Raw genomic sequence first — 25,521 nt, 5'->3', positions numbered from 1 at the left:
TAATTTATAATTCCTACTAATTAATAATTAATTTAACATAATTAAATTACTTCCCACCCTATTCCCCTATAAACCCACAACCCGCTACAGTACTAAAAGACAACATTTAATTAAATTACATTAAAAATAAATTATTAAACATAATAAATACAATATAATATACACAAAATGTATTTAAAAATCGATATTAGTAACATCGAAATTATTTACTTCGATATTACTGACATCGATATTTAAAACTTCGATATTACTAATATCGATATTAAGAGTGTCGATATTACTTACCTTCTATATTATGTCCCTTCGATATTTAAACTTCGATATAATTGTATATCGAAATTTAAAACTCGATATTTTGTCTGTGTACCGTCCTCTAGACCCTCTCTGTCGAAAGGACTGAAATATGCCCTGCTGTAAAGAGCCCAAGTCTGTGTCAGCTTTGATGCCTTGAAGGGCATCAATGTGTTTTCCGAAGAGATGTTCTCTGTCGAAAGGCATGTCTATAATTGTTGCTTGGACTTCTGGTCCAAACGAAGTGGCTTTAAACCATCCTTGTCTTCGTAGTGCCACTGCAGCTGCCATCTGTCTGAATGCTATGGAAGACATATCCATCGCAATATCTATAGATTCGGATGCTGCTCTAGACCCATCGTGTATTAAGGCGGCCGCTTCTTCTTTTTTATCTTCAGGCAAATGGGCCAACAATGGTGCTATAGCTGACCACATTTGACGATTGTACCTACTGATGAGGTCTAAAGCATTTGCAGCTCTAATGGAAGCTGCTGCCATCACAGCAAAGAGCTTTCCTGCACCATCCATTTGTCTCCCTTCTTTGTAAGGAGGAGCTGCAGATGTTGAAATTGGATTTTTCGACTGTCGATGTGCAGCTTGCATTACTACAGACTCTGGCTGCTGATGCTCAATTAACCATGCTGGAGAAGATTCTGGTGCCCGATACTTTTTCTCTATCCTGGGCACCGAGGCTGTGACTGAGGCTGGGTTTTTCATAAGTTTTAATCCCTCTTCCCAAATGTACTCGATAATAGGGATTGCTTTGATGGATTTTCTTGACTCCTCTTTAAAATCGTAGAGAAAGCATTCTGCTTCCTGCACAAGTGGAAGTTCACATCTTTTCGAGGCTTTTTCCATAATCTCATGTAATCTTCCAATATCCTGTGGAGGAGAGTTTGCTGGAGACGGCGATGGAGACGGCGTAGTAGGAAGAATGTACTGATCCCATTCTATCCCAACTAGACTTTCCTGAAGAAGTTCTCCTTCTTCTGGTTGTTCTCCATCACTGTCTGCTAGATTATATCTAATTGTTATAATTGGAGGAGATCAAATCTTTTGAACTGAAGGTGGAGGTGGAGTTTGAGGTACCTGAACTTGAGTAGGACTGGCTGAAGTCTTCGAGGCTGGAGCGTTAGCATCCGGAAAACGACGGCAGTAGTCGTTAATCATGTGACGTAAATCAGTCACGAGAGAATATAGCATCGAGACAGACTCTTCTCTCACTTCAGGCTGTACTTCTTCCTCCACCTCATAAACATATGATTGTTGAAATGATTCATATCTTTTTGATTCAGGCACAGGACGATCCTGGAATGAAAACACCTCTTGAACTTCCTGATATTCCTCTTCATCAGTGTCCTGACTTTTTATTTGAAGCTGAGAAGGGCTATAAGCCACTCCCGAAATACGAATTATCGTCGACGAGGTCGTCGACGCAAACGGTGCCGTCGACGGAGTCGTCGAGGTCGACTCCGTTCTTCGCATCGACGGAATCGTCGACGAACTTGCTTCGACGACGTTGTCGGCGTCAACGCAGCTATCGTCGTCGAGATCGTAGTCGTCGACGAAGTTGTCGTCGACGGTGTCATTGACGTTTTCACAGGAATCAGTGCAGGCGACACCCCAACTTTCGCAGACGGAGCTGAAGACACCTCCCTTGATACTGATGACTTTTTCAGGGGCGTGTGAGGAAGAGAAGACGAAGAGGCTTCTTTGTCTTTCGTTTTTTGCTTTTTTGGTTCCACTTTCTCCTCAGGAGCAGAATACTTCTTCTTGGAAGACTGAATATCAACTTATTCCTCAGAGTCAGAATCTGAAGTGGCCTTCTTCTGTTGAAGCCACAATAGTAAACGTGCCTCCCCGCCTCTCAAGGTTTTTGCCGAAAAGGTTCTACAGTGCTTGCAGTCTTTTGGCACATGTTTAGGGTGGAGGCAGTACAAACAGTCCTTGTGTGGATCCTCGGAATACAGTCTAGGTTTCCCACAGGACCTGCAGGCCTGAAAGACCTATTTTTAGAGCTTTCAGCCATAGTAGGTAAGAGAAGTATCACAGTACCTTAAATCCAGCAGAAAGAACTTTCAGTTGAAAAGGTGAAAAGTTAACTTCGGAACAAAACTGAGCAGAGCTCAGGGAGACTCCTTCTCACACGAAGGCGGTTGAAAATCTGAGGTATGATGGCTCTGCTGGGGCGTGTGATGTCAGGGCTGGCAGCTGATTGGCTGAGTTTTGGACCAAATAATGATGAGGTTTCGTTACCAAATATTATGATTCCCTATGGGACTTTTTCTATGCATTTTTCCAATACTGCTATGGTCATCTTGTTACCGTGAGACTCCCACCATGACGACAGGGAAAATACAAGCATGTGAATCTATGAAAGATTCAATACTGGAGAATCTTCAAGAGCTAAAAGCAGACAATAACTCTGACATGCAAAGATACTCATATATAATAATAGCTTTGCACATCCCTTCTGTACACACCATATTAAATAAGAAAGTAATCTTTTTAACCTTATCTCTCTGCTTAGCTGTTACTTTTTAGAGTTTCATGCATAGCTGTCCCAATGGTGTCTCAGCTGGGATTGCTTGCCCCGGACCTCAAACATTCGAAGGGCCGTAAGGCATAATGTGTTTATATATCAGAATGAGGCAGGTGACGTCCGCTTCTAGTGTGTGGTGCCATTCGCTACGGCAACCTCCAAATAGTTCCCCTGACAGTATTTCTATTCTGAGCGAGTTGCTTGTGCTGCCAGAAAACCAGAGAGGAGACCCGCATGACATTTGTGACCCAAGCCGCACAAAGCTTCTTAAAGGCCTTGTACCACACTGAGAGGAATCCTTACCTGTGTGGATTTGAATCCCCCACCGTAGTTTTGCTGTTCCGTCAGCCATTTGACGATTTTGTTGGCTGTCGGGATGTCATTACGAAGCAGCACATGCATCAGGGCGAAGGCGGTCCCTTCCACTGTGATGGCGGAAGCACTTGGCACGCGGTCCTTCTTGGTCTCTGAGTGCAGCCTGTCTGTCTCCTTCGATTCCCAGTACAGCATCCGGTCATCTAGGCACGAGAAAGAGACAAGGAGGAAAAATGGAACCAAGAAGAGAATGACAGCAAAGGTGGGATATGACAATGAGAGAATAGAAAACTGGAACTGAGTGGTGGAGACCAAGAAAAGTAGAGAACAGCAAACAAATACATTCTGAAGAGACAAGTGAATGTAAGTATGTCTTGGCGAGTCTTCGAAGAGTCAGTGGTAGAGAAGTGGGCAGGAACTAAGAGGCAATGGAAAGGACAGTGAATGAAAGAGAAATGCAGAGCTAGCAGAAGAAGAAAGCCAGAGTTAAACAGTGATGGAGGAGACTCCCTGGGGGCAGTTTATCTAAGCTTTATCAGACTGGCACCTCTCGCAGGACTCAGGGAGTGTGGAATTCATGACAATTTGATCCATAACTATAAAGAAATACAAGTAACTGGTTTCCAGACTGAGAGCTAACCTTGGGCAAATTAGTTCTCGCCGCAAGGCCCTCCAGCAGGGAACACAAGCTGCCTCATGCCTGTTATGGCCATGTGAGGCCCCGTGGCAAGGTCTTGCTTGGATCCTGTGCTGAAGCAAGGAGCATCTGTGCATACCTTTAGCAACTTAAGGCGTTAAATCAGGAATGCTTGCAAATAGCTTAGACCAACCACAATGACTTTGAGTAGCTCTCAAATCTATTGGTCATCGGCCACTCTAGACAGAGGCCCTGACTATGCACATCCATTGACCCGGCTCCTCATGGACCAGTCCATCCCAAACCTTCATAGATATGCATCTCCCGGTGACACTGATCTTAACATCTTACACTATACAGCGATATCTTCCATTGCAATAAACTAAAAGACATTTATTATTAACATCTGAGTGACCTTCTGCCTTAGCAGGGAAAAAAGGTGCAAATTCCAGCTTCCAGTCAACTGTCAAGAACAGACGCTTAACCCTTTTCAGTCAACTAAGCACACAATAGCCCTTTCTGTCCGTCTACCTCTCCTTTCTCTCCGTCTACCTCCCCTTTCTGTCTGTCTACCTCTATCGTGAAGTAGCACCATTTCTTACCTATTACTGTCTCTGCTCCCTGGGAGAGCAATATTAAATTATTATGAATGACAGGGTGAAAGTTATTTGTTGGCATGTTTAGACACTATACGTATCTCCTTATATAAAGGCATGTCCTGCTTACAATAAGTCAGTTTCAATATGGTTTTGACTAAACTTTTGTTATTATATAAGCTTGACATAGTAATTGTTCTGCCCATAGAACCGACTCATGGAACAAAGTCCTTTCAGATATTTTTAGGTCTCGGCCTGAGGTGAGCAGCACATGCGCTGGTCCTCGTCATCCGAGGGCTTCTTGGAATCAATACAGATTCCGAAGCTCTCGGAGGCGGAGTGTAAGCCCCGCCTATCTTCTTCATTCGCTGGCGTCATCTTGCATGTAAAACGCAGGCTCACGATTGAAAAGGAGGCTTCTTAGTCCCTCCTTGTTGCCACCTTGTCTCCTTTTAGCCCCGCCCACCGGGATTGGATCGTTTACTGGCGGCAGTAGACACACTCCTTCATTAGTCCCTACGCACTTTTTGCTTCTTATTCGGCTTTGGAAAAGACAGCCCCGTGTTTACTTTCGCAACATGCTTTCACTTTCGCATCGCGCTTTCACTTAAAGTTAATTTCAAAAAGGGGGTGGTGATGGACAGAGTATCTGAGTTAATCAGAACACTCCTACCCAGTCAACAGATCAGGGCTTGATCCATCACCGTTTTTTAGCTCACTGCACCATCCCAGTTCAGAACCTGGCTACATGCAAATTAGTCTGTCCCTGGCCCAGTGCATCATGGGAACAGGGCAGACCAAACTACCAAGCCAATTCTTTACTGGAAAGGAAACAAGCTTCCGGGGACCGGTTTCTGGCATTACAGTCGTCTTCGGCCCGGCTTGCTTGAATCCTGATGGTGCAGTGAGCAAGGGACTCATGTCTGAGCATACCCTTCCACACTTGTGGTGGCCAAAATAATTTCAAAAAGGGGGTGGTGATGGACAGAGTATCTGAGTTAATCAGAACACTCCTACCCAGTCAACAGATCAGGGCTTGATCCATCACCGTTTTTTAGCTCACTGCACCATCCCAGTTCAGAACCTGGCTACATGCAAATTAGTCTGTCCCTGGCCCAGTGCATCATGGGAACAGGGCAGACCAAACTACCAAGCCAATTCTTTACTGGAAAGGAAACAAGCTTCCGGGGACCGGTTTCTGGCATTACAGCCGTCTTCGGCCCGGCTTGCTTGAATCCTGATGGTGCAGTGAGCAAGGGACTCATGTCTGAGCATACCCTTCCACACTTATGGTGGCCAAAATAATTTCAAAAAGGGGGTGGTGATGGACAGAGTATCTGAGTTAATCAGAACACTCCTACCCAGTCAACAGATCAGGGATTGATCCATCACCGTTTTTTAGCTCACTGCACCATCCCAGTTCAGAACCTGGCTACATGCAAATTAGTCTGTCCCTGGCCCAGTGCATCATGGGAACAGGGCAGACCAAACTACCAAGCCAATTCTTTACTGGAAAGGAAACAAGCTTCCGGGGACCGGTTTCTGGCATTACAGCCGTCTTCGGCCCGGCTTGCTTGAATCCTGATGGTGCAGTGAGCAAGGGACTCATGTCTGAGCATACCCTTCCACACTGACTGACTGGGTGAGAGTATTCTGCTTAATTCAGAAACTCTGTCCATCACCACCCCTTGTTGTTAAATATTTTGTCCACCCTAAGCGTGGAAGGGTATAATCAGATGTGAGTCCCTTGCTCATTGCACCATCAGGATTCAAGCAAGCCGGGCCGACGACGGCTGAAATGCCAGAAACCGGTCCCCGGAAGCTTGTTTCCTTCCCAGTGTAAGAATTGGCTTGGTAGTTTGGTTTGCCCTGTTCCCATCATGCACTGGGACAGGAACAGACTAATTTGCATATAGCCAGGTTCCGAACTGGGATGGTGCAGTGAGCTAAAAAACGGTGTTGGATCTAGCCCTGATCTCTTGACTGGGTGAGAGTATTCTGCTTAATTCAGAAACTCTGTCCATCACCACCCCTTGTTGTTAAATATTTTGTCCACCCTAAGCGTGGAAGGGTATACTCAGATGTGAGTCCCTTGCTCATTGCACCATCAGGATTCAAGCAAGCCGGGCCGACGACGGCTGAAATGCCAGAAACCGGTCCCCGGAAGCTTGTTTCCTTCCCAGTGTAAGAATTGGCTTGGTAGTTTGGTTTGCCCTGTTCCCATCATGCACTGGGACAGGAACAGACTAATTTGCATATAGCCAGGTTCCGAACTGGGATGGTGCAGTGAGCTAAAAAACGGTGTTGGATCTAGCCCTGATCTCTTGACTGGGTGAGAGTATTCTGCTTAATTCAGAAACTCTGTCCATCACCACCCCTTGTTGTTAAATATTTTGTCCACCCTAAGCGTGGAAGGGTATACTCAGATGTGAGTCCCTTGCTCATTGCACCATCAGGATTCAAGCAAGCCGGGCCGACGACGGCTGAAATGCCAGAAACCGGTCCCCGGAAGCTTGTTTCCTTCCCAGTGTAAGAATTGGCTTGGTAGTTTGGTTTGCCCTGTTCCCATCATGCACTGGGACAGGAACAGACTAATTTGCATATAGCCAGGTTCTGAACTGGGATGGTGCAGTGAGCTAAAAAATGGTGTTGGATCTAGCCCTGATCTCTTGACTGGGTGAAAGTATTCTGCTTAATTCAGAAACTCTGTCCATCACCACCCCTTGTTGTTAAATATTCACTTAAAGTTAAAGCACGGTGCAAAAATAAATACACGGCTGCCTTTGCGGTACCGCGCTTTTTAATCTGTCCTCTCAATAGCGTGACAATTGGCCTCTTCTTAACATGTAATTTCCTTTTATGGTGAAAAGAAATTGCATTTTAAACCAGTGTCGTTGCCAGGCATAGCGCCAGGAAACCTTCGGTGTCAGTGCGCTTTATAAATACAGCATAAGATAAGATAAGATGTTAATGTTAGGCACACTTTTAGAGCGCACGGCTACCCCAAAGGGTGTCCCGGCGCTTTAGCAAAGATGCCCCTAAAAACAGAAAAACCAAAAGGTATACAGACTGCAGAAACGCGGGTTACTCGGTGAAGAACAGAGTCTTCAGCTCCTTCCTGAAGGCCAAGAGATTATTTGCTTTCCGGAGGGAAAGAGGGAGTGCATTCCACAGGCAAGCTGTTACGTGTTGGAAAGAGCGACCTCCCATCCGCACACGTTTGACCACAGGCACCTCCATTTTGGCCAGGTCCGCCGACCGCAGAGACCTTCGTGGCACATAGAAAGCAGTGCGCTTCCTAAGGTAGAAAGGGCCGGTCGCATGGAGAGCTTTAAACGCCAATGTGAGGAGTTTAAATTTAATTCTCTCCGCGATTGGTAGCCAGTGAAGCCTGGCTAGGAGCACTGAGGCTCTTGCTCTCCTCGGCAGGCCATAGATGGCTCTGGCCGCCGAATTCTGTGTGACCTGCAACCTAGATATCAAATATTTAGGTAGGCCCGCGAAGAGCGCATTTGCATAGTCCAGGCGAGAACCCACCAACGCCTGAACTATATTCCTGCGGTACTGCAAAGAGAGCAGGGGCAGAAATTTTCTAAGCATCTTGAGGATGCTGAAGCATTTCCCTACAAGTCCCAGGATGTGGGGACGAAAAGATAGATCAACGTCAAGCACCACTCCAAGATTTTTTACCTGAGCTGAAGGAGCCTCAGGGGGGAACATGTCCTGGGGCCACCACGACTTCCAGTCTGCGTCTGGGGCACAGCCAAAGAAGAGCAGCTCAGACTTGTCTGAGTTGCACTTTAGGCTGTGCCGCTGGAACCACGCAAAGACTGCGCTCAAACAGTCCTTAATTCTGCCGCCGTTGAAGACCTCACCCTTCCTGCAAGTGAACAGAAGCTGGGTGTCATCAGCGTAAGAGATGACCCGGGCCCCGAACGCCTCCGCTACCTCCGCCAGAGGGGCCATGTAAATGTTGAAAATGGTGGGGCTCAAGATAGATCCTTGAGGCACCCCCACCTCTAGCGCAGGCATTTCCGCCGAGAACGGCGGAGCCCAGATCACCTGTCGGCGGTCGGCAAGAAAGGATTGAAACCAGTCCAACACCGTCCCTCGCAGACCAATCTCCCTGAGTCTTGAGAGAAGGCCTGCGTGTGGGACGGTGTCGAACGCCGCCGAAAGGTCCAACATGACCAACATCGCCCGTCCCCCCTGATCGAGTGTCTCCCTGATGGTGTCCGTGACCTCTACCAGAGCGGTCTCCGTGCTATAGTTTGCACGAAAACCGGACTGGGAGTCATGCAACAAGTTGTTGCTTTCAATAAAGGTGGAAAGAGTGAGCTGAACATGTTTTTCCAACACCTTTGCCAGAGCAGGGAGGAGGGAGATCGGACGATAGTTAGCCCATTGCAGGGGGTCTAACAGAGGCTTCTTAATCAACGGCAGGATAAGTGCGTGTTTCCACTGTCGTGGGACAACCCCCGAGCTCAATGAAAGATTCAGCAGGGGGTTCAGCAAGCTGTTCAACGCTGGAGCCACCCTGCCCAGACATTGCGCCGGACAGGCGTCCAGTGGCGAGCCAGATTTCAGTCGTGATAGCAACTCCAGCGACGTTTCGCAGGACAACTGAGGGAAAACAGATAATATAGGCCCAGAGTCATCCCTACAGAGGTCTGGAGAGGCGTCTACCATACGGGAGTCCACCGATGGAAAGGTGGCCTGAATCTTTAGGATTTTGGTCACAAAAAAGTCGGCCAACTGTTTAATCCATTCCTCCGTATGTGAATGAACAGGAGAGGCTACCACTGGGTTCACAAACTCCTTCACAACTCTAAAGAGTTCTCGGCTGACATTATCAGCCTTGTCGATTCTCTGTTCAAGATAACTCTTTTTTTCTGAGGCAATCTGTTTATAGTACGCTTTTGTCGCGTTTCTGTATTTCGTTTTCTCCACCGACTCATAATTACGCCGCCAGCGCCTTTCCAGCTTCTTACAATCTTGACGCATTATGCGGAGAGTGGAGGAAAACCAAGGGGCTGAGTTCAAATCAGGGGCAGTTTTGGCAGCCCTCAAAGGGGCCAGCTCCTCGAATCTTGCCTGCATCCAATTCTGGACCAGGATTAAGTCGGCTTCCAAGTCCCCGGTCAATTGGCACGGGTATTGGCCAAGAGCGTCGGAGAGCATTTCAGCTGTCACAAGATGGAAGGCTCTGGACTGCCGAGACCCTACCTTAAAAGCCCTTTGGCTGGCTTTAGAATCAAGAATTAAGGCAAAGTTTAGCAGATAATGATCGGACCACAAGACCGGGAGTGGAAGGGACGCCTCAATGGGCCTAGAGGAAAATATAACATCCAACGTGTGGCCTTTCACATGAGTGGGGCTGTGAACAAAAGGGGGATAAGAAGGAATGCGTTACTTACCTGTAACTGCAGTTATCCAGTATTGGTATCTTTCGTAGATTCACATGCCTGAATCATTCCCCGTCGTCAGGATCGGAGTCCCCGGTACATAAATAAAGTAATGTCTCATAGACATATATACATAGTAATAGGCCAAGGGCCTCTCATTAGTAACATATCCATGTCCTTTTGTAAAAAGGACCAAACTTCGGAGAAGAGCCAATCAGCTATCACCACCCTCTGGAACCTTCCTGGAAGGAGCTCTAGTCCCTCAGATGTACGTAAGCACAGGGCTAAGTCGTTGTATTACTGAGAGAACTAAAGTGAGCCCTTCCAGGGGAGGTGGGTGGGTTGCATATGAATCTATGAAAGATACCAATACTGGATAACTGCACTTACAGGTAAGTAACACATTCCTTATCCAGTATTAGGGTATCTTTCATAGATTCACATGCCTGAATCAGAGTAGTAAGCAATGATAAGCACATTACGGATGGTACAGTATGAAATCACCAGATAATAACATATCAATGTGAAAAATAGAAGGTACCAAAATGCAATACAGATAATAGAAATGAATATCAAAGTGAAATGTGTGTGTATACAAGACGATAGCAGGATGAAGAGAAAGGCTCACCTCTAATGAAATAGATGACGAAGCACTGCTTGTCCCACTGCTGCATCCTTCATGAGTTATGTATCTAAGCAGTAATGCTTGGTAAACGTATGCAGCGTCTTCCTTATTGCCGCTCTGCAGATGTCTGTAATGGGCACTCCCGCAAAGAGCGCCATGGAGGTCGAGATCGCCCTAGTGGAATGGGCTCGAACCTTGGAAAGTAGAGGTTGTCTTGCTAGCTGGTGACAGAAGGTAATAGCTGCAGAGATCCCTCGAGAAATACTCTGTTTAGTTAGTGGAAGACCTTTCCTAGGTCGACTGAAAGCCACGAAGAGTTGGTTTGTTTTGCGAAATGTCTTTGTTTTATCAATGTAGAATTTAAGGCAGCGTTTAAGATCGAGGGAATGGAGAGTCCTCTCTGCTGCCATTTGAGGATTTGGATAGAAGAAGCGCAAGACTATGGGCCCATTGAGGTGAAAGTCCGACAGGACCTTGGGCACAAACTTAGGATTTGTCCTCAGTATCACCCTGTCGTGTTTGAATTGAAGGAAAGGGTCTTGAATTGAGAATGCCTGAAGTTCACTTACTCGCCTCGCCGAGGTAAGAGCCTGTAGGGGTGCCGTTTTCCATGAAAGATACTTAAGATAAGCTCTGTGTAGCGGGTCAAAGGGGTGTTTCATAAGCTGAGCAAGAACTGTGTTAAGTTGCCAAGTAGGAGGTAAAGTCTTCACAGGAATAGAAACTGTTTAATTAACCTACTAGACCAAAGAGAAGGGCCTGCATAGGATCTTCTGAAATGGGATATTGCTGCCAGGTGAACTTTAATGGAAGCATGTGCAAGACCTGGATTCGCCAGATGGAGAAGGTAAGGCAAAATATTTGTTCTGGAGAAGATGAAAGAGGGTATATCTTTTTTGACTTGCACCAGATGCAGAACCGCTTCCATTTTAGGGAATATGATCTGTTGGTACTGTCAGCTCGAGCCCGATGTTGGACTTGCTGCTGGTTCATTGTGAGAAGAGAGGGAAACAGCTTCAATGGGATCGGCGGTTCCAGTGACAGAAGATGAAGCTCCGTGAACCAGTGATGGCGCGGCCATGCTGGAGCTGTCTAGATGAGAGTGCAATGTTCTGCTTTCAACTTCCTGAGAACCCTGGCAATCAAGGGAAATGGAGGAAACGCGTACGCGAAGACGTTGAACCATGCAATCGAAAAGGCATTCCCTAGAGATCCCTTTTAGGGACGCCAGTTTGCGTAGTGTTGGCATTTGGCATTCTGCTTGGTAGCGAATAGGTCCATGTGAGGCGTTATGTTATGTTAACAATTTTTTATATAGCGCTCGTACACCCAGAGTTTTCATGGCGCTGACTAACAGATGCTCTGGCGGTCAGAGGATTATGCATGGGCCTGAGTGAATAACCAGGTTTTAAGCTGTCTCCTGAACACTAGGAGATTAGTACAGGAGCGGATTTCTAAGGGGAGAGAGTTCCAGAGTCTGGAGGCGAGAGTCGCAAACCTGCGTCCTCCCTGGTGTTGGAGATTGAAAGGGAGAGTAACCAAAAGATGGAGATTGGCAGACCGGAGGTTGCGAGAGGGAGTGTATCTGGGCAAGAGATTGTTGATGAATTGGGGCCTACAAGCGTGAAGGTACTTGAAAATGATGCAGGCCGTTTTGAATGTTACTCGTTGGGAGATAGGGAGCCAGTGAAGTTGTTTTAACAGGGGCCTTGCTGACTGCCAGCACGGCAGTCGATGGATCAGTCTGGCGGCTTGATTTTGGACTAACAGGCTTCGATTTGCGAGACATTCCGACGCGGCGCCCTATACTTAAGGGAAGGACACGTTCCTAGAGAAGTACCGGGGGTTATATATGCCAACCGGTTTCTGATAAGTATTCGTTTTTGTATTGCAATTACCTGGATCACCATTTCCAGACAGCGATTTGGACTCTCCTCTCCTTACCACTACACCGTATATGATACAGGTGGTTTTGGAGCAAGGTGTCTGCACTTTAAGATAACTTGGAAGAGGGTCGCGCCAATATCATAGGGGTCCCTCTTGTCCCGTTACGCTTCGCCTGGATAGGTCCGTGCAGACCGCCTGCTGCGCCGTGTGAACCCAGGGTTGAACCTGTATACCCTATATGTTGTTCTAAATTTCAACTTTCCAGTTACCTACACATTTTTCTTGAGCCCTGAAGAAGTTCCGCAAGGGAGGAAATGCATTGGCTGAGGCCTTTTAAGACATTTGAATAAATAAAAAAAGATTTTTCTTAAAAACAAAGCTCTCTGGACTGATTCTTGGTGCACCGTCTCTTTTACGAAAAACCCCTTGTTTCTGTTTCTACAGCGGAGCTTTGGTGTGGCAAGCTCGAGACGTCCCTGTGCACAAACATACAAACTTTGGACTTACTTTGAAATGAAGGTGCTGGACCTTGGTCAGCCATACAGTTCTTTTTTCTATTGATTTTGGACTAACTGAAGTCGCTTACTGAGAGAAAGGGGGAGGCCCAAGTAGATGGAATTGGCATAGTCCAGGCGTGATAGTACTAAGGCTATCACCACCTGGATCAGGGCCGGCTGGGTTAGCATCCGACTGATCTTCCTGATCCTACTGAGCTGGAAGAAACAGGAGGACACCACCGTGCCTACTTGAGTTTTAAGTGACAAGTCCTTGTCAATGGACACCCCCAGACTTTTGACCGAGGTGGAGGGAGTGGGAGGAGAGCCAAGTTCTGGAGGCCAATAATGTGGGCCCCAGAGTAATTGACTTTTGCCATTGAGGACTAGTTTGGTCTTGTCGGGGTTTAGTTTCAGATGGTTAGAATCCATCCATTGACGGATGTGCAGGATAGTGCTCTGAAACTCCCAGATGGATTCAGGGGAATTATCAATTGCGAAGATGAGTTGAAGGTTGACTGCGTAATTAAATGTGATGCCCTTAAACGCTTTAAGGGACTGAATCAGAGGGACCATATACAAATTAAACAAAAGGGTGGACAGTGAGGAACCATGGGGAACCCTGCAGGAGGTGTGGAGTTTGGGGGCAGTGAAGGGGGCTAGATGGACAGCTTGTGTGCGGTTGCTAAGAAAGGACCTGATCCAGCTGTAGGCTGAGTTACAGATGCCGGCCTGTCTGACACGGTCTAGTAAGATGTTATGATCGACCGTGTCAAACGCGGCCGAGAGGTCCAGTAGGACCAGGGCCTGTGGAATTCCTTTATCTGCATTGTCACGGAGAGAATCCATGACAGCAGTGATGACTGTCTTGGTGGAGTGGGCGGGTCAGAATGCAGCTTGATAGTAATCCAGGAAGTTGGATTGCTAGATGAAATTGGAGAGGTGGGTGGTTACGGGAGCCTCCAGGACTTTGGCTATATAGGGGAGGAGGGAGATAGGCCTATAATTAGAGAGGGTTGAAGGGTCTGCCCCTGGTTTTTAAGAGGGGTACAACGACTGCCTCTTTGAAGACTTTAGGGACCACGCCCTGGGACAATGATGCTTTAAGAAGGGTCAAAATAGGGGGAGAAAGGGCCGAAAAGACATGTTTTAAAATATAAGGGGGGCAGCAATCCCTAGGGGAGCCAGATTTTACCCTAATCAGAAGGGCCTGTAAGGAATGTGCATCAAGAGGTGGAAAGTGATCAAAGGAACAGGCACTGGAGGTATGTGCAGGAGAGATAGATTTAAGGTCGATGACTGGGATGCTGGCTTTGATGGTGGAGATTTTATCAAGAAAGTGTTGATTCAGGGAGTTGCACAGATCTTGAGTGACCATGGATTTGGGAAGAATTCTCTCTGAGTTGGATAGCTTATTGACAATTGCGAAGATGTCCTTGGATTTATTTTCAGAGTGTTCTATTATGTCCGAGAAATAAGAGGCTTTGGCTTGGATGATAGCATTCATGTAGTCTGCTCGAGCAGCCAGATTAAGAGATTTTGCGTGTGGGTTGTAAGCTCTTCTCCATTTCCGCTCCTTTTGGCGAGTATCTAGTTTTTGGACCCTCAGGTCGTGGGACACCACTTCTAAGCATCCGTGCGGCAGGCGGTTTTAAGTCTCTTTAGTGGGGCATGTATGTTACTTGCTGCTAATAGCCAGTCTGAGATGTTCGCTTCGGCCTGATCAAGGTCCACGTTGTCGACTGGTATGGAGCCCTCTAGACCATCCAAAAAGGATTGTTTGTCAAGGGTACTCCATTTCCTGATAGGACCCCCCTTAATTGCCATGGGCTTACTGCATATCGGGATAGGGATATTAAAGTTGATGAGAAAGTGGTCGGACCATATACAAGGGGATATGGTGGGTGTGGAGACAATGAGATTAGTGCTCCACACCTGATCAAATGTATGTCCCTTAACGTGAGTGGCGGAAACAATGTGATGACTAAAATTGAGGCCCGAGAGAAGCTCCATTAATTCGCTGGCCTGAGGGCCGCCTAGATCGTTGTTACACCAATAATTGAAGTTGCCGATTAAGAGGATTTTTGTGTAGTCCATGACCACAGTGGCCAATTGATCACACAGTGAGAGAGGAAAAAGGGGCATGTGTTGTGGGGGTCTATATATTAATACGCAGATTAATGGTCCGGCTTTAGATTCGAGTTTGATGATTAAATGGTCTACTGCAGGGAGATCAAATTTGGACATGGAAGTAAAAACATGATCTTTATTGATAATGGCTGCTACTCCGCCTCCTACTTTTCCTGGGGCCCGGTCGACATGCAGGATGTAGTAGTTGTCTGGGAGGCCTGCCAAGATGTCCGGGGAGGAGTCAGTATTAAGCCATGTATAAGTAACAAAAAAGATGTCAGGTTTGTCTGATAAGAGGAAAAGGAAAATATCTAATTGGTGCTTGACTAGGGAACGGGTGTTAAGGTAGGAGATGTGAAGTTTTAAATCTCCGACTTGCGCTGGGATAGGCCACTGGTTCTGGCGAGGGGCGTTGGGCAGGGGTCCTAGTTGACTTATAGGATCTCGGGTGATGCCGAGATGTTTCAGGTGATCAAGAATGGCAGGACAGGGCGGGTGAATCACCTGGTATAGCTTTCTTAAGTCCTCTGAAGAGTAAGTGGTAGTTTGGGCAGGAGGACTGGCCTCTGGGCCCAGCCTGGCACGGACAAGCGCAGACTGGCTTGCCTAATGCGCGTCTTCGGTGTGCCTGCGGCGCGCCCGCTACGTGTGTCCACTGCGTGTCCGGGTGGTTGTGGCCATTTTATCCTTGTGAGGGTGGGAGGGGCCAAACAGCTAGCCCTCCACCCCGAATACTCCCCCAAGATGGCGGCTCTGAAGAGCACAGAGTTTCTTTCAATTCCCACGACAGCGCCTAATCGGCTGAAGAGGAAGAATGCGCAAGAGTGCAGGTAAGTAAAAGACAGTGCAAGAGGTTTTAAAACATACAATATAATTCAAGCAGCTTAACTTCTGTTCCCGGCTTCCGCCTCAGGAATGCTAATCTGTTTTGTCTGCGCGCGTGAGCAGTAGCGCGTCTTTTATCCTTGTGAGGGCGGGAGGGGCCAAACAACTAGTCCTCCACCCCGAATACTCCCCCAAGATGGCGGCTCTGAAGAGCACAGACTTTCTTTCAATTCCCACGACAGCGCCCAATCGGCTGAAGAGGAAGAATGTGCAAGAGTGCAGGTAAGTAAAGCACAGTGCAAGAGGTTTTAAAACATACAATACAATTCAAGCAGCTTAGCTTCTGTTCCCGGCTTCCGCCTCAGGAATGCTAATCTGTTTTGTCTGACGGGCACGCTCGTCGGCGATCGTAGAGTCGTCAATGGCTTTAACGTCGACGACGATTTCTTTATTTTTATCGTCAACAAGTTAGACCTACCAGCCATCGACGTATGAAGTGGTCGACGTCGATAAGGTTGAAGATGCCACAGAAGTTGATACTGTTGTCGTCGACGAGGTGACAGTCAAAGTCGTAGATGGAGATTTCCTCATCACTGAAGCCATCATCAACGAGGTGGAAACGGGCTTCTTGAAGGTGTGAACAGTTTCCTGAGGAGAAACTTTTGCCGGCAAAGCCTTAGAATGTGCCTCGGAAGACTTTGTGCGTCTTCTTTTGAGGTGGCTGCGATGAAGGACTTGGAGGCCACCCTAGGTCTCTTTTGCGAGGAATGTGAAGACCTGGAGGAACATTCACTCTCCTCAGAAGACACAGCTTGGTCTTTGTCTTTAAGCCTCTGCAGCCAAATTTAGAGGCATCCCTCCCTGTCTTTGAGGGTTTTTGAAGAAAAGGTACAACATACCTTACAGTCCTTTGAAGAATGATCTGGGTAAAGACAATAGAGACAGTCCTTGTGTTGATCATTCACATGAAGTCTCTTTTTACCACAGGAAGCACAGGACCTAAAAAGCCCTTACTTAGGAGTATCTGCCATGAAGAACCTGAGAACTCCACACAGATGAAGGAATTTTGTTGAAAAAAGCACTGGAAATCCAGAAACCAAGGAAAACTGAGCAGATTTAATTAATGTTAATGATAAACTAGCAGGAGGCAGTGCACACTAGAAATGGTGGTGCAATGTTTAATAGGCATCAAAGGTGATGCCTGAGACAAACCAGGAAACCTCTATTGTGAATGTACTGACAGAGTAATAACTTGGGCATTAATGAATTGCGATCACACTTTGAATCCCTATAAGTAGGCATCTATGAAGAGTATATTAATATTAATACGCCCTCCCACTGATGTGGCCCATGACTGCAAAAAGTCACAAACTATGGTAAGGATAAGTTACTTACCTGTAATCCTAGTTCTCTTCCAGGGGTATCCTCATCAAAGTCATAAGCACTGAATATTCCCGCCCATGTGCGGGACCCCGGAAACAATATAAAAATATATATGTAAAAAACACATATATCTAACTCCACATATATGTATGTACATATATTATTTTTCTCACCAATGCAGCCCCCAAAAAGAGGCTAACACAATGTAAAAACCTTGTACATGTACTGCAATTATAAAGGAAACAAATAACACATTAAATCAAATATACTTTGAATTTTGTGTTTTAATGAGTAAAACCACTCATAACTCCTGACAATTGCTCATAAAAAGACATTGTTAGTCTCAGGCTGCATTGAAAAGCAATAACATAGAAAATGAAAGCATTTTCAACCAAAAAACTGGCACTGTGCCTTTAAGGCAGCCATGAACCCAGGCTTCCCATCATGCCTCAGGGGTGACAGTTAGGTCAGTTGTTCTTTGCATAACCCTGATGTCAGGGCTAAATACACATATGAAAACGTACAGTTCTCATTTACCTGGGGAGGCGGGTGGGTTGCTTATGACTTTGATGAGGATACCCCTGGAAGAGAACTAGGATTACAGGTAAGTAACTTATCCTTCTCTTCCAGGGGATCCTCATCAATAGTCATAAGCACTGAATAGAATAGCAAGCCCAACAACCACCTGCAGGTAAATGAGAAGTACATCTTCAACCTTAAAAGACCCAACATCACAGCCTAGTCTGGCTGCTAAACAGATTCCGCAAGGAGGCTTGGCCTACTTGGGTATCTGCTCTTGTGTCAGAATCAAGACAATAATGTCTGGTAAATGTATGGACGGACCGCCAGGTCGCCGCTTTACAGATCTCAGACATGGGCACAGTATTGAGAAAAGCCGCAGTCGCAGCTCTTCCCCTGGTGGAATGCGCCTTGGGAGAAAAACCCAGGGGTTTTTGCGCTAGCTGGTACGCAAGTTTAATACATGAAACGATCCATCTGGAAATGGAACGCTTCGAGGCAGAATGGCCTGTCCTGATCGATCCATAGTTAATGAAAAGATGATCAGAATGACGAATCACTTTAGACCTGTCAAGATAGAATTTTAAAACCCTTTTTAGGTCTAAAGAATGCAGAGCCCTCTCAGCTGGAGTAGAGGGGTTGGGAAAAAAAGTGGGCAGAGAAATGATCTGATTTACATGAAAATCTGACACCACTTTAGGAAGAAAAGATGGATGCGTCCGTAGCACCACTCTATTCAAATGGAACACCGTATAGGGTTCTGATGCACAAGGGCTTGAATCTCGCTCACTCTGCGAGCCGACGTGATAGCCACCAAAAAAGCCGCTTTCCATGAAAGATGTTGTAAAGTGGCTTTGTGAATGGGTTCAAAGGGAGGACCCATTAACTTTGATAGCACCAAGTTCAACTCCCAGGGTGGAGAAGGAGGACACACTGGAGGGTATACCTTTTTCAACCCTTGCAGGAAGTCCTTGACAGATGCTAGCTGGAAAAAAGAGGTTTGAGAAGGTGACCGCCTATAAGCCGTTATGGCGGCTAGGTGCACCTTGATGGAATTAAACTTCAAACCTGCTTTAGCTAAATACAACAAATAAGGAAGAACTGCTTCTTCTTGACAGTTGATAGGATCATGACTATTCTGTATACACCACATATAAAATCTCTTCCACTTGCATGCATACGAATGTCTGGTGGAAGGACGCCTTGCCTCTTTCAAAATGAACATGCAGTCCTCTGGCAACCCTAGATGGCCGTATTGGATGACCTCAGGAGCCATGCTGCCAAGCTCAGCGACGGAAGGTTGGGATGGAAGATCCTCCCGTCCATCTTGGACAACAGGTCCGGCCTGCATGGCAGCCTCTTGTGAGGTGTCACTGACAGATGAAGCAGGTCCGTGTACCACCATTGCCTCGGCCAATCGGGAGCAATCAGAATCATCATTGTGCACGAGTGTGTTAGCTTGCTCACCACCTTCGGAATCAAGGGGAGAGGTGGAAAGGCGTACACAAATTCCTTTGACCAGTCGATCAAAAGAGCATTCCCTCTCGAGCCTGGCCGGTGGAATCTGGAGGCGAAGCTTCGGCATTTGGCGTTTTGATCGTCCGCAAACAAGTCTATGGAGGGACGACCCCAGGATTGAAAAAGTTCCTCCACCACTTCATCGTGAAGAACCCAGTCTTCTTTGTCGTCGAAGTGACGGCTTAGAGCATCTGCCCTCACGTTTTGTTCTCCTGGAAGGTGAACCGCCGTGACAGATAGCCCTCGAGCTAGAAGCCAATGCCAGATCCTTTGCGCTTCCAACGACAACGTCCGAGAGCGCGTCCTCCCCTGCTTGTTCAAGTAGTACATCGTGGTGGTGTTGTCTGTCTGTACTAGCACCGATGACTTTTGGATCGAGGGGAGGAACGCTTTGAGAGCCAGGTGTACTGCTCTCAGCTCCAGCATGTTGATATGGTAAGTGCTTTCCTTGTGTGACCACTGACCTTGAACCTGCAGGGGACCCATGTGCGCCCCCCAGCCCAGAAGGGAGGCGTCCGTGATCAGTGTTTGTGTGGGGGGAGGTTGATGGAACAGGATTCCCACCTGCATATTCTGAGCTTTTGTCCACCACGGAATAGACGCTCGAGCTGCGTCTGAGATAGTGATGTGGTCGTCCCAGCGAGCTGATTGCTGATCCCACTTGTCATCTAGATCCTGTTGAAGAGGACGCATGCGGAGTCTGGCATTCGGAACCAGGAAGATGCAAGACGCCATCGACCCTAGCAGGGAGGCAATCCTGTGTACCTTCTGAGTATTGCTGCGAAGAATCAGCTGACATTTCTGGGCAATGGATGATTGTCTCTCCTCCGAAGGAAACACTTTTCCTGTTTCGGAGTCTAGCAGACCACCAAGGAAGTGAATCCTCTGGTTGGGCTGAATGACTGATTTTTCGAAGTTGACATGTAGCCCTAGTCTTTGGCAGAGCTGTATGCAAGTCTGGCCCTGATTCCTTACATTGACTGGGGAAGGACCTTTCACCAGCCAATCGTCCAAGTATGGATACACGAAGACCCATCTGCGACATAGTGCAGCTGCAACCACCGCCACGCACTTCGTGAACACCCGAGGGGCCGACTTTAATCCAAAAGGCAGGACTTTGAACTGAAAGTGAGAGGTCCCCACCCTGAACCGAAGAAATCGTCTGTGACTGGGATGTATTGGGACATGGAATTAAGCATCTTGAAGGTCCAGCGAACACATCCAATCTCCCTTCCTGAGATGTGGATATATTTGATGATGCGCCAACATGCGGAATCTTTCCTTTTTGACATGCAGATTTAGCGTTCGCAAGTCCAGGATGGGTCTGTATTCTGCCTTCTGTCCTTTTTTCTTGACCAGAAAATAACGGGAGTACACCCCTTTTCCCCTCTGAGAAACTGGAACTCTCTCGATAGCTGACTTTGAGCAGAGTGATGACTTCTTTCTGCAGCAGGTGAAGTTGATGATTTGATGAAGACATTGGGGGAACTGGTGAAGGCCGATGACTGAAACGAAAACAGTACCCATTCTGAAGCGTAGACAACACCCATCTCTCTTTTGTGATGCTTTGCCACTCTTTCAAATGCTTTGACAGGCTTCCCCCCACTGGAGTGGTCCACGGCGCTGGGGTAAGAGACGACTCATTGCTTGGCTTGAGTCTTGCCGGTGTTGTTGTTGCCCTGGCGCTGATTATTTCCCTTGTAATTGCGCTTGCCTTTATACTGGGACTTTTGCTGCCCCTGCTGATCTTGGCTCTTCTGCCAGTTCGGGGTTTGAACCCGCTGTTTTGTAGAGCCCTTGTTGAAGGAGCAACATTTCTTCTTGAACTCCTTCTCAAGACCCACCGCCTTGAGAGTTTCCAGCTCTGCCTTCATGCGCTGCATTTCCTCGTCTGCGCTTGTGCCAAACAATGAAGCCCCTGAAAAAGGTAAGTTCAATATAGGTGCTTGGGCTTCTGGTTTTAAAGCCGTTAGTCGCAACCACGATGACCTACGTGCTGTTACTCCATGAGCATACCCATGAGCTGCTAGGGTAGCTCCATCCGCTGCGGCGCTTATCACCTGGTTGGAGACTTGGCTGCCTTCCAGGATGATTTCCTCAAAGTCCTTACGGTCCTCTACTGGAAGTTTCTCCGCAAAACGTTGCAGAGAATCCCATAGGGAGCGATCATAACGCCCCAAAAGGGCTTCCGCATTGGCAACCTTGAGGAAATTCGCTGATGTATTGCAGACCCGCCGTCCCCACGAGTCTTGCATCTTACTGTCCTTATCCGGAGGAACAGTGGAGGATGAGGCAACTGCATTGGACTTCCTCGCCGCCGCAATAATCACTGAGTCCGGGGGAGGATCAGCTCTGAGGAATAGCGGGTCATCCTCTGGAGATTTGTATTTTTTAAGAATCCTCGCCGGAGCCGCTTTGACCGTCGCTGGGGTTAAAAAGACGTCCATGACTGGCTCTATAATCCCCGGCACCAAAGGCAGAAGAGGTTTGGGTGCAGACCTATGTTGCAGTGTTTCAAATATTATAGAGGTCTTGATCTGCGGAGCTTTTAAGGTAACTCCCAGCTTAAGAGCTCCCCTACCCAGTACGTCCTGAAAAGTGAAGATATCATCGATTGGAGATACCCTCGTTGAAGGAGAGTCTGTCAGGGTAGGAGAGTAGTCTCTGTGAGAGCGGGTCGAGAAAGAAGTAGAAGGAGTTCCGCTTCTTGAGCGTGAACTACGCCTGCCGGTTCGTACTCTGGAGCGGGATCGTTCCCTTTGACGAACTGGGGAGCGCGATCTTTCCCTCTGGCGAACTGGAGAGCGTGATCTTTCCCTCTGGTGTGATCTTTCTCTCTGGCGAACTGGGGAACGTGATCTTTCCCTCTGGCGTACTGGAGAGCATGCTCTTTCTCTCTGGAGAACTGGGGAACGTGATCTGTCTTTCTGGCGAACTGGAGAGCCTGATCTTTCTTTCTGCCTCACCGGAGAGCGTGACCGATCTCTAGGCCTAGAGAGCGGTTGCTGCAACCGATACGCCGTCTCCTTGTCCGGAGCCCAGTGATGCAGTGGCTTGTACCATCTCGGGGAAAGCCTGACAGTGGGTGATGGAGGCGTTGCATCCTTTTGAGAATGCCTGGATTCCTCGCTGCCCGACTGATAAATAATCACATCCGGGCCAGAGTCCGAACCTGAGCCAGCCGCAGACCTGGAGCGACCACGAGAGTCCCTCTGTTCCGGCGACCTCTTCCGCTTGGCAGCGTGACTGTCACTCACTTGCGAGCCGTGGTCATCCTCCGCAGCTGAGGCAGACCCAGACGATCTTATAGACTGCTGTGCCACTATCTGAGGTTGGACCACTGGAGTTCCCTGCCTCGACGTCGATCTCCGAGGAGATGAAGTCTGCACCGGCTTCTCCAACGTCGAACTTTGCTCAACTTTCGACGGCGAGTTCCCTGCCGACGCTTGTGAATGCCTCGACGTCGAGCGTCGATGGTGCGACGCCGACGGAGGAAGCTTGGACGTCGAACTACCATGGTCCTTCGACGACGATGAATGCCTCGACGTCGAATGCCGATGGGTCGTCAACTGAGAATCCCTCAACGTCGAACGCCGATGACCTGGCGACGACGAAGGAGGCTTCGAGGTCGATCTCTTCCTCGACGCCGATGGCCGGTGACCTGACGACGACGGGTGATGCCTCGACGCCGATCGCCGTTGACCTGGCGACGACGGAGGATGCTTCGACGTCGAGCGTCTATAGCCAGACGGCGACCGAGGCTGCCTCGACGCCGAGCGCCCATGACTAGGCGGCGGCGGAGGCTTCGACGTCGAAAACTCTACCTGAGTCTTCGACGACGGAAGTCTCGATGTTGAGCCGCCCTGCTTCAACGGAGACCTCGACGTTGCACTCGACGCTGCGCATCACCCGGTTGACGGCAGCGGAGTCCTGACTTATGTGGTAAATAAATAATTAATTACCGGTACTATTTTTGAATACATTAATAAAACAGATAGCTCAATAAATAAGAGGCAAGATCCGATGTATCTGAGTCTAACAGGCTTTAATCAGGCACAAGGGAAGGGACAGGATCGGAACAGCCTGAAATAGAATGGCACGAGTGGCAGCTGCCACGTCTCATTAACAGTACAAGGTATATATAGTAAAACATTAGAATTACATTGCATACAGTAGGCGTAACAAGTGACAAGCGTAAGATAAGAACACATGGGCGTGAAAAGAAGGCGTGCACAGGGCGTGCACGTGGACATGTGATGAGAACGTCACAGAAGTGTCATAAAATGGGGTGGATGCATGGAGGGGGCTACCTGGGCAGCTGGAACCTTTTACCTAGTGGTGCGCGCAAACGGGCCATGACGTGTTACCGGGGAGAACTGGGGGCTATGACTTCTGCACTAGAAGAGGAGACGAAAGTCTGCGATGTCAGGACGACATGTACCTATAGCATATCTGGTATCTGGTGTTTTGGAGTACATGTTGATAGAATCTAAAAGTTATCAGGGCAAAGGCTACTTGACATTAAGGCTGGTGCATGCATATATTCTACATGTATTGTGTGTGACATGGAGACAGAAAGACTAGACTATAGTTGAAGCTGTTTATGCGGTTCGTTAGCTTTAGGAATGTGAAGACGGAGAGCTGAACTGATAACTAGAAGCATAACATATTCTTGGCAGATAGGCAGGCAGAACCAGGCCGGGCACCGCGCTGCGCGGCAGGAAGTAAGTGAAGGGTCAGGGATGCAGGTGGGGGCTGCATCGCTCCTCGGAGTGGGTTCAGGAGACTGGAGCTTGAATCTGGTGCTCAGGCCCTTTGAGGCCTAGAAACGGGGACAATTCAATAAATTAACGTGCATTAATGTAAAACGTGGGCAACATAGGCCTAATACTCGTTGCTTTCACGAGAACTGGAAACTGGCATACTAACATTGGACACAACTATAATTGCGTCTTTAATCGATCATAGGGGGATATATGCATATCGATCATGTACATATATCATAGGATGGGGAACACGTAGGCACACATGGCAAGGCAAAATTCAATTTTCCTCATTCCCTCCTTGTGCCCTACGTTTCCATCAGGAAACATCAATATTCATGATACCATCTATCTGTTCATATAACATCATTTGCTCGTCTCGAATTTTCTTGGAACGGGACTTAGGACTAGGAATACAAGAGGTAGCACACAAGCCGCAAATCGCAGGGCCACATTGTAAACAGAGGCAGCAACTGAATATGATCATTACTGCTATACCCAGGAATGACAATACTTTCCATCCCCATGCAGATATTATACTCCAGAGCCAACCGGACCATGTCCAGGTGCCTGGATTCTGGTGTAGCTGATGGGCTATTTTATGAAGTCTGGTTATAGCTGAATAAACAGACGGTGCGTTATTAGGAATGAAAATGCAGCAACTAGATCCGATGACTCTACAAGCTCCTCCCCTATCGGCCAGTATGACGTCAAGGACGAGACGATTTTGGAGCACGACAAATCTCATAGCAGATTGCTCTTCAGTTAAGTTACCTAGAGCGGAAGTAGTCTCATTCACTACTGCTTCAAGGGTTCTGGTTAGCCTACGTATCAGTTTACTATTCTGGACAGGACCTATGAAGAAAAAGAAACCTTTATTGAAGTCTTGATACTGTTCTAAGGCAGTTTCAGTTTGATCGACAATCGGGGACTCAGTCTCCCTTCTATGTATGTATTTTCGATTTATATAGCGCACAAATCACCCAGGGGTCTCAAGGCGCTTGCTTAGGGAACCCGTCCTGGTATTCCCCTGTGAGATACCCCGGCAGGGTATTCACAAGGTGAAAGCCAGGCATCCCGCCGCGAGGGGCCGTAGTGGAGATTAAGCAAGCTATTGCCCATAGTCGCAGAGTGTGACCCTGTGAGTCGAGTAGGCACCGGAGCGAGAATTGTCGAGTCTGTGGAATTTTTGAGCCCGAGACCCGCCGAGGCGGGGAATCGAACCCTGGTCCACGGCTGATCTCAGCTTCCGGGTCTGCCGCCTCTAACCACTGAGCCACGCTTCTCCACCTTCTATGTCTAACGTGTACTAGATGTGTATTTCTGTGATAATCGGATGGGGCTAGAAAAACTGGTGGCAGTAGGAAGGCAATGTAACATGTTCCATCCCAATCTAGGGGCAGACGTACATATGCGGTCTGGCCACATACAAAATAAGAATGACGTGAGGCTTTGAAAGTAGATTTCCCACTGTCACTATACTCGACCACAGTAGTACAATCACTATGACCTACATGTGCGGAACCATTCTTTCTGACACAGAATTCACCCTTCACTGGTAGAACTGAAATAGCAGGCAAATCTGGAGTAG

The 25,521-nt window shown here is 47.7% G+C and overlaps 1 protein-coding gene across 1 annotated transcript in view; it reads right to left on the bottom strand.

Annotated features, from left to right (window-relative positions):
• The window catches only part of LOC144756224 (complement C4-like), a 1,111,910-nt gene that overhangs the window by 366,098 nt on the left and 720,291 nt on the right, over positions 1–25,521 (bottom strand). The window contains exon 29 of the mRNA XM_078645841.1: positions 3,137–3,351. Coding sequence (XP_078501967.1) covers positions 3,137–3,351 — 215 coding nt within the window. The remainder of the gene's footprint in view (positions 1–3,136; positions 3,352–25,521) is intronic.

This window comes from Lissotriton helveticus, chromosome 5_1 (assembly GCF_964261635.1).
Source record: "Lissotriton helveticus chromosome 5_1, aLisHel1.1, whole genome shotgun sequence".
Classification (NCBI taxonomy): Eukaryota; Metazoa; Chordata; class Amphibia; order Caudata; family Salamandridae; genus Lissotriton; species Lissotriton helveticus.
Note: the sequence above shows the minus strand (reverse complement) of the source record. Positions and strands in the feature narration are given on the sequence as shown.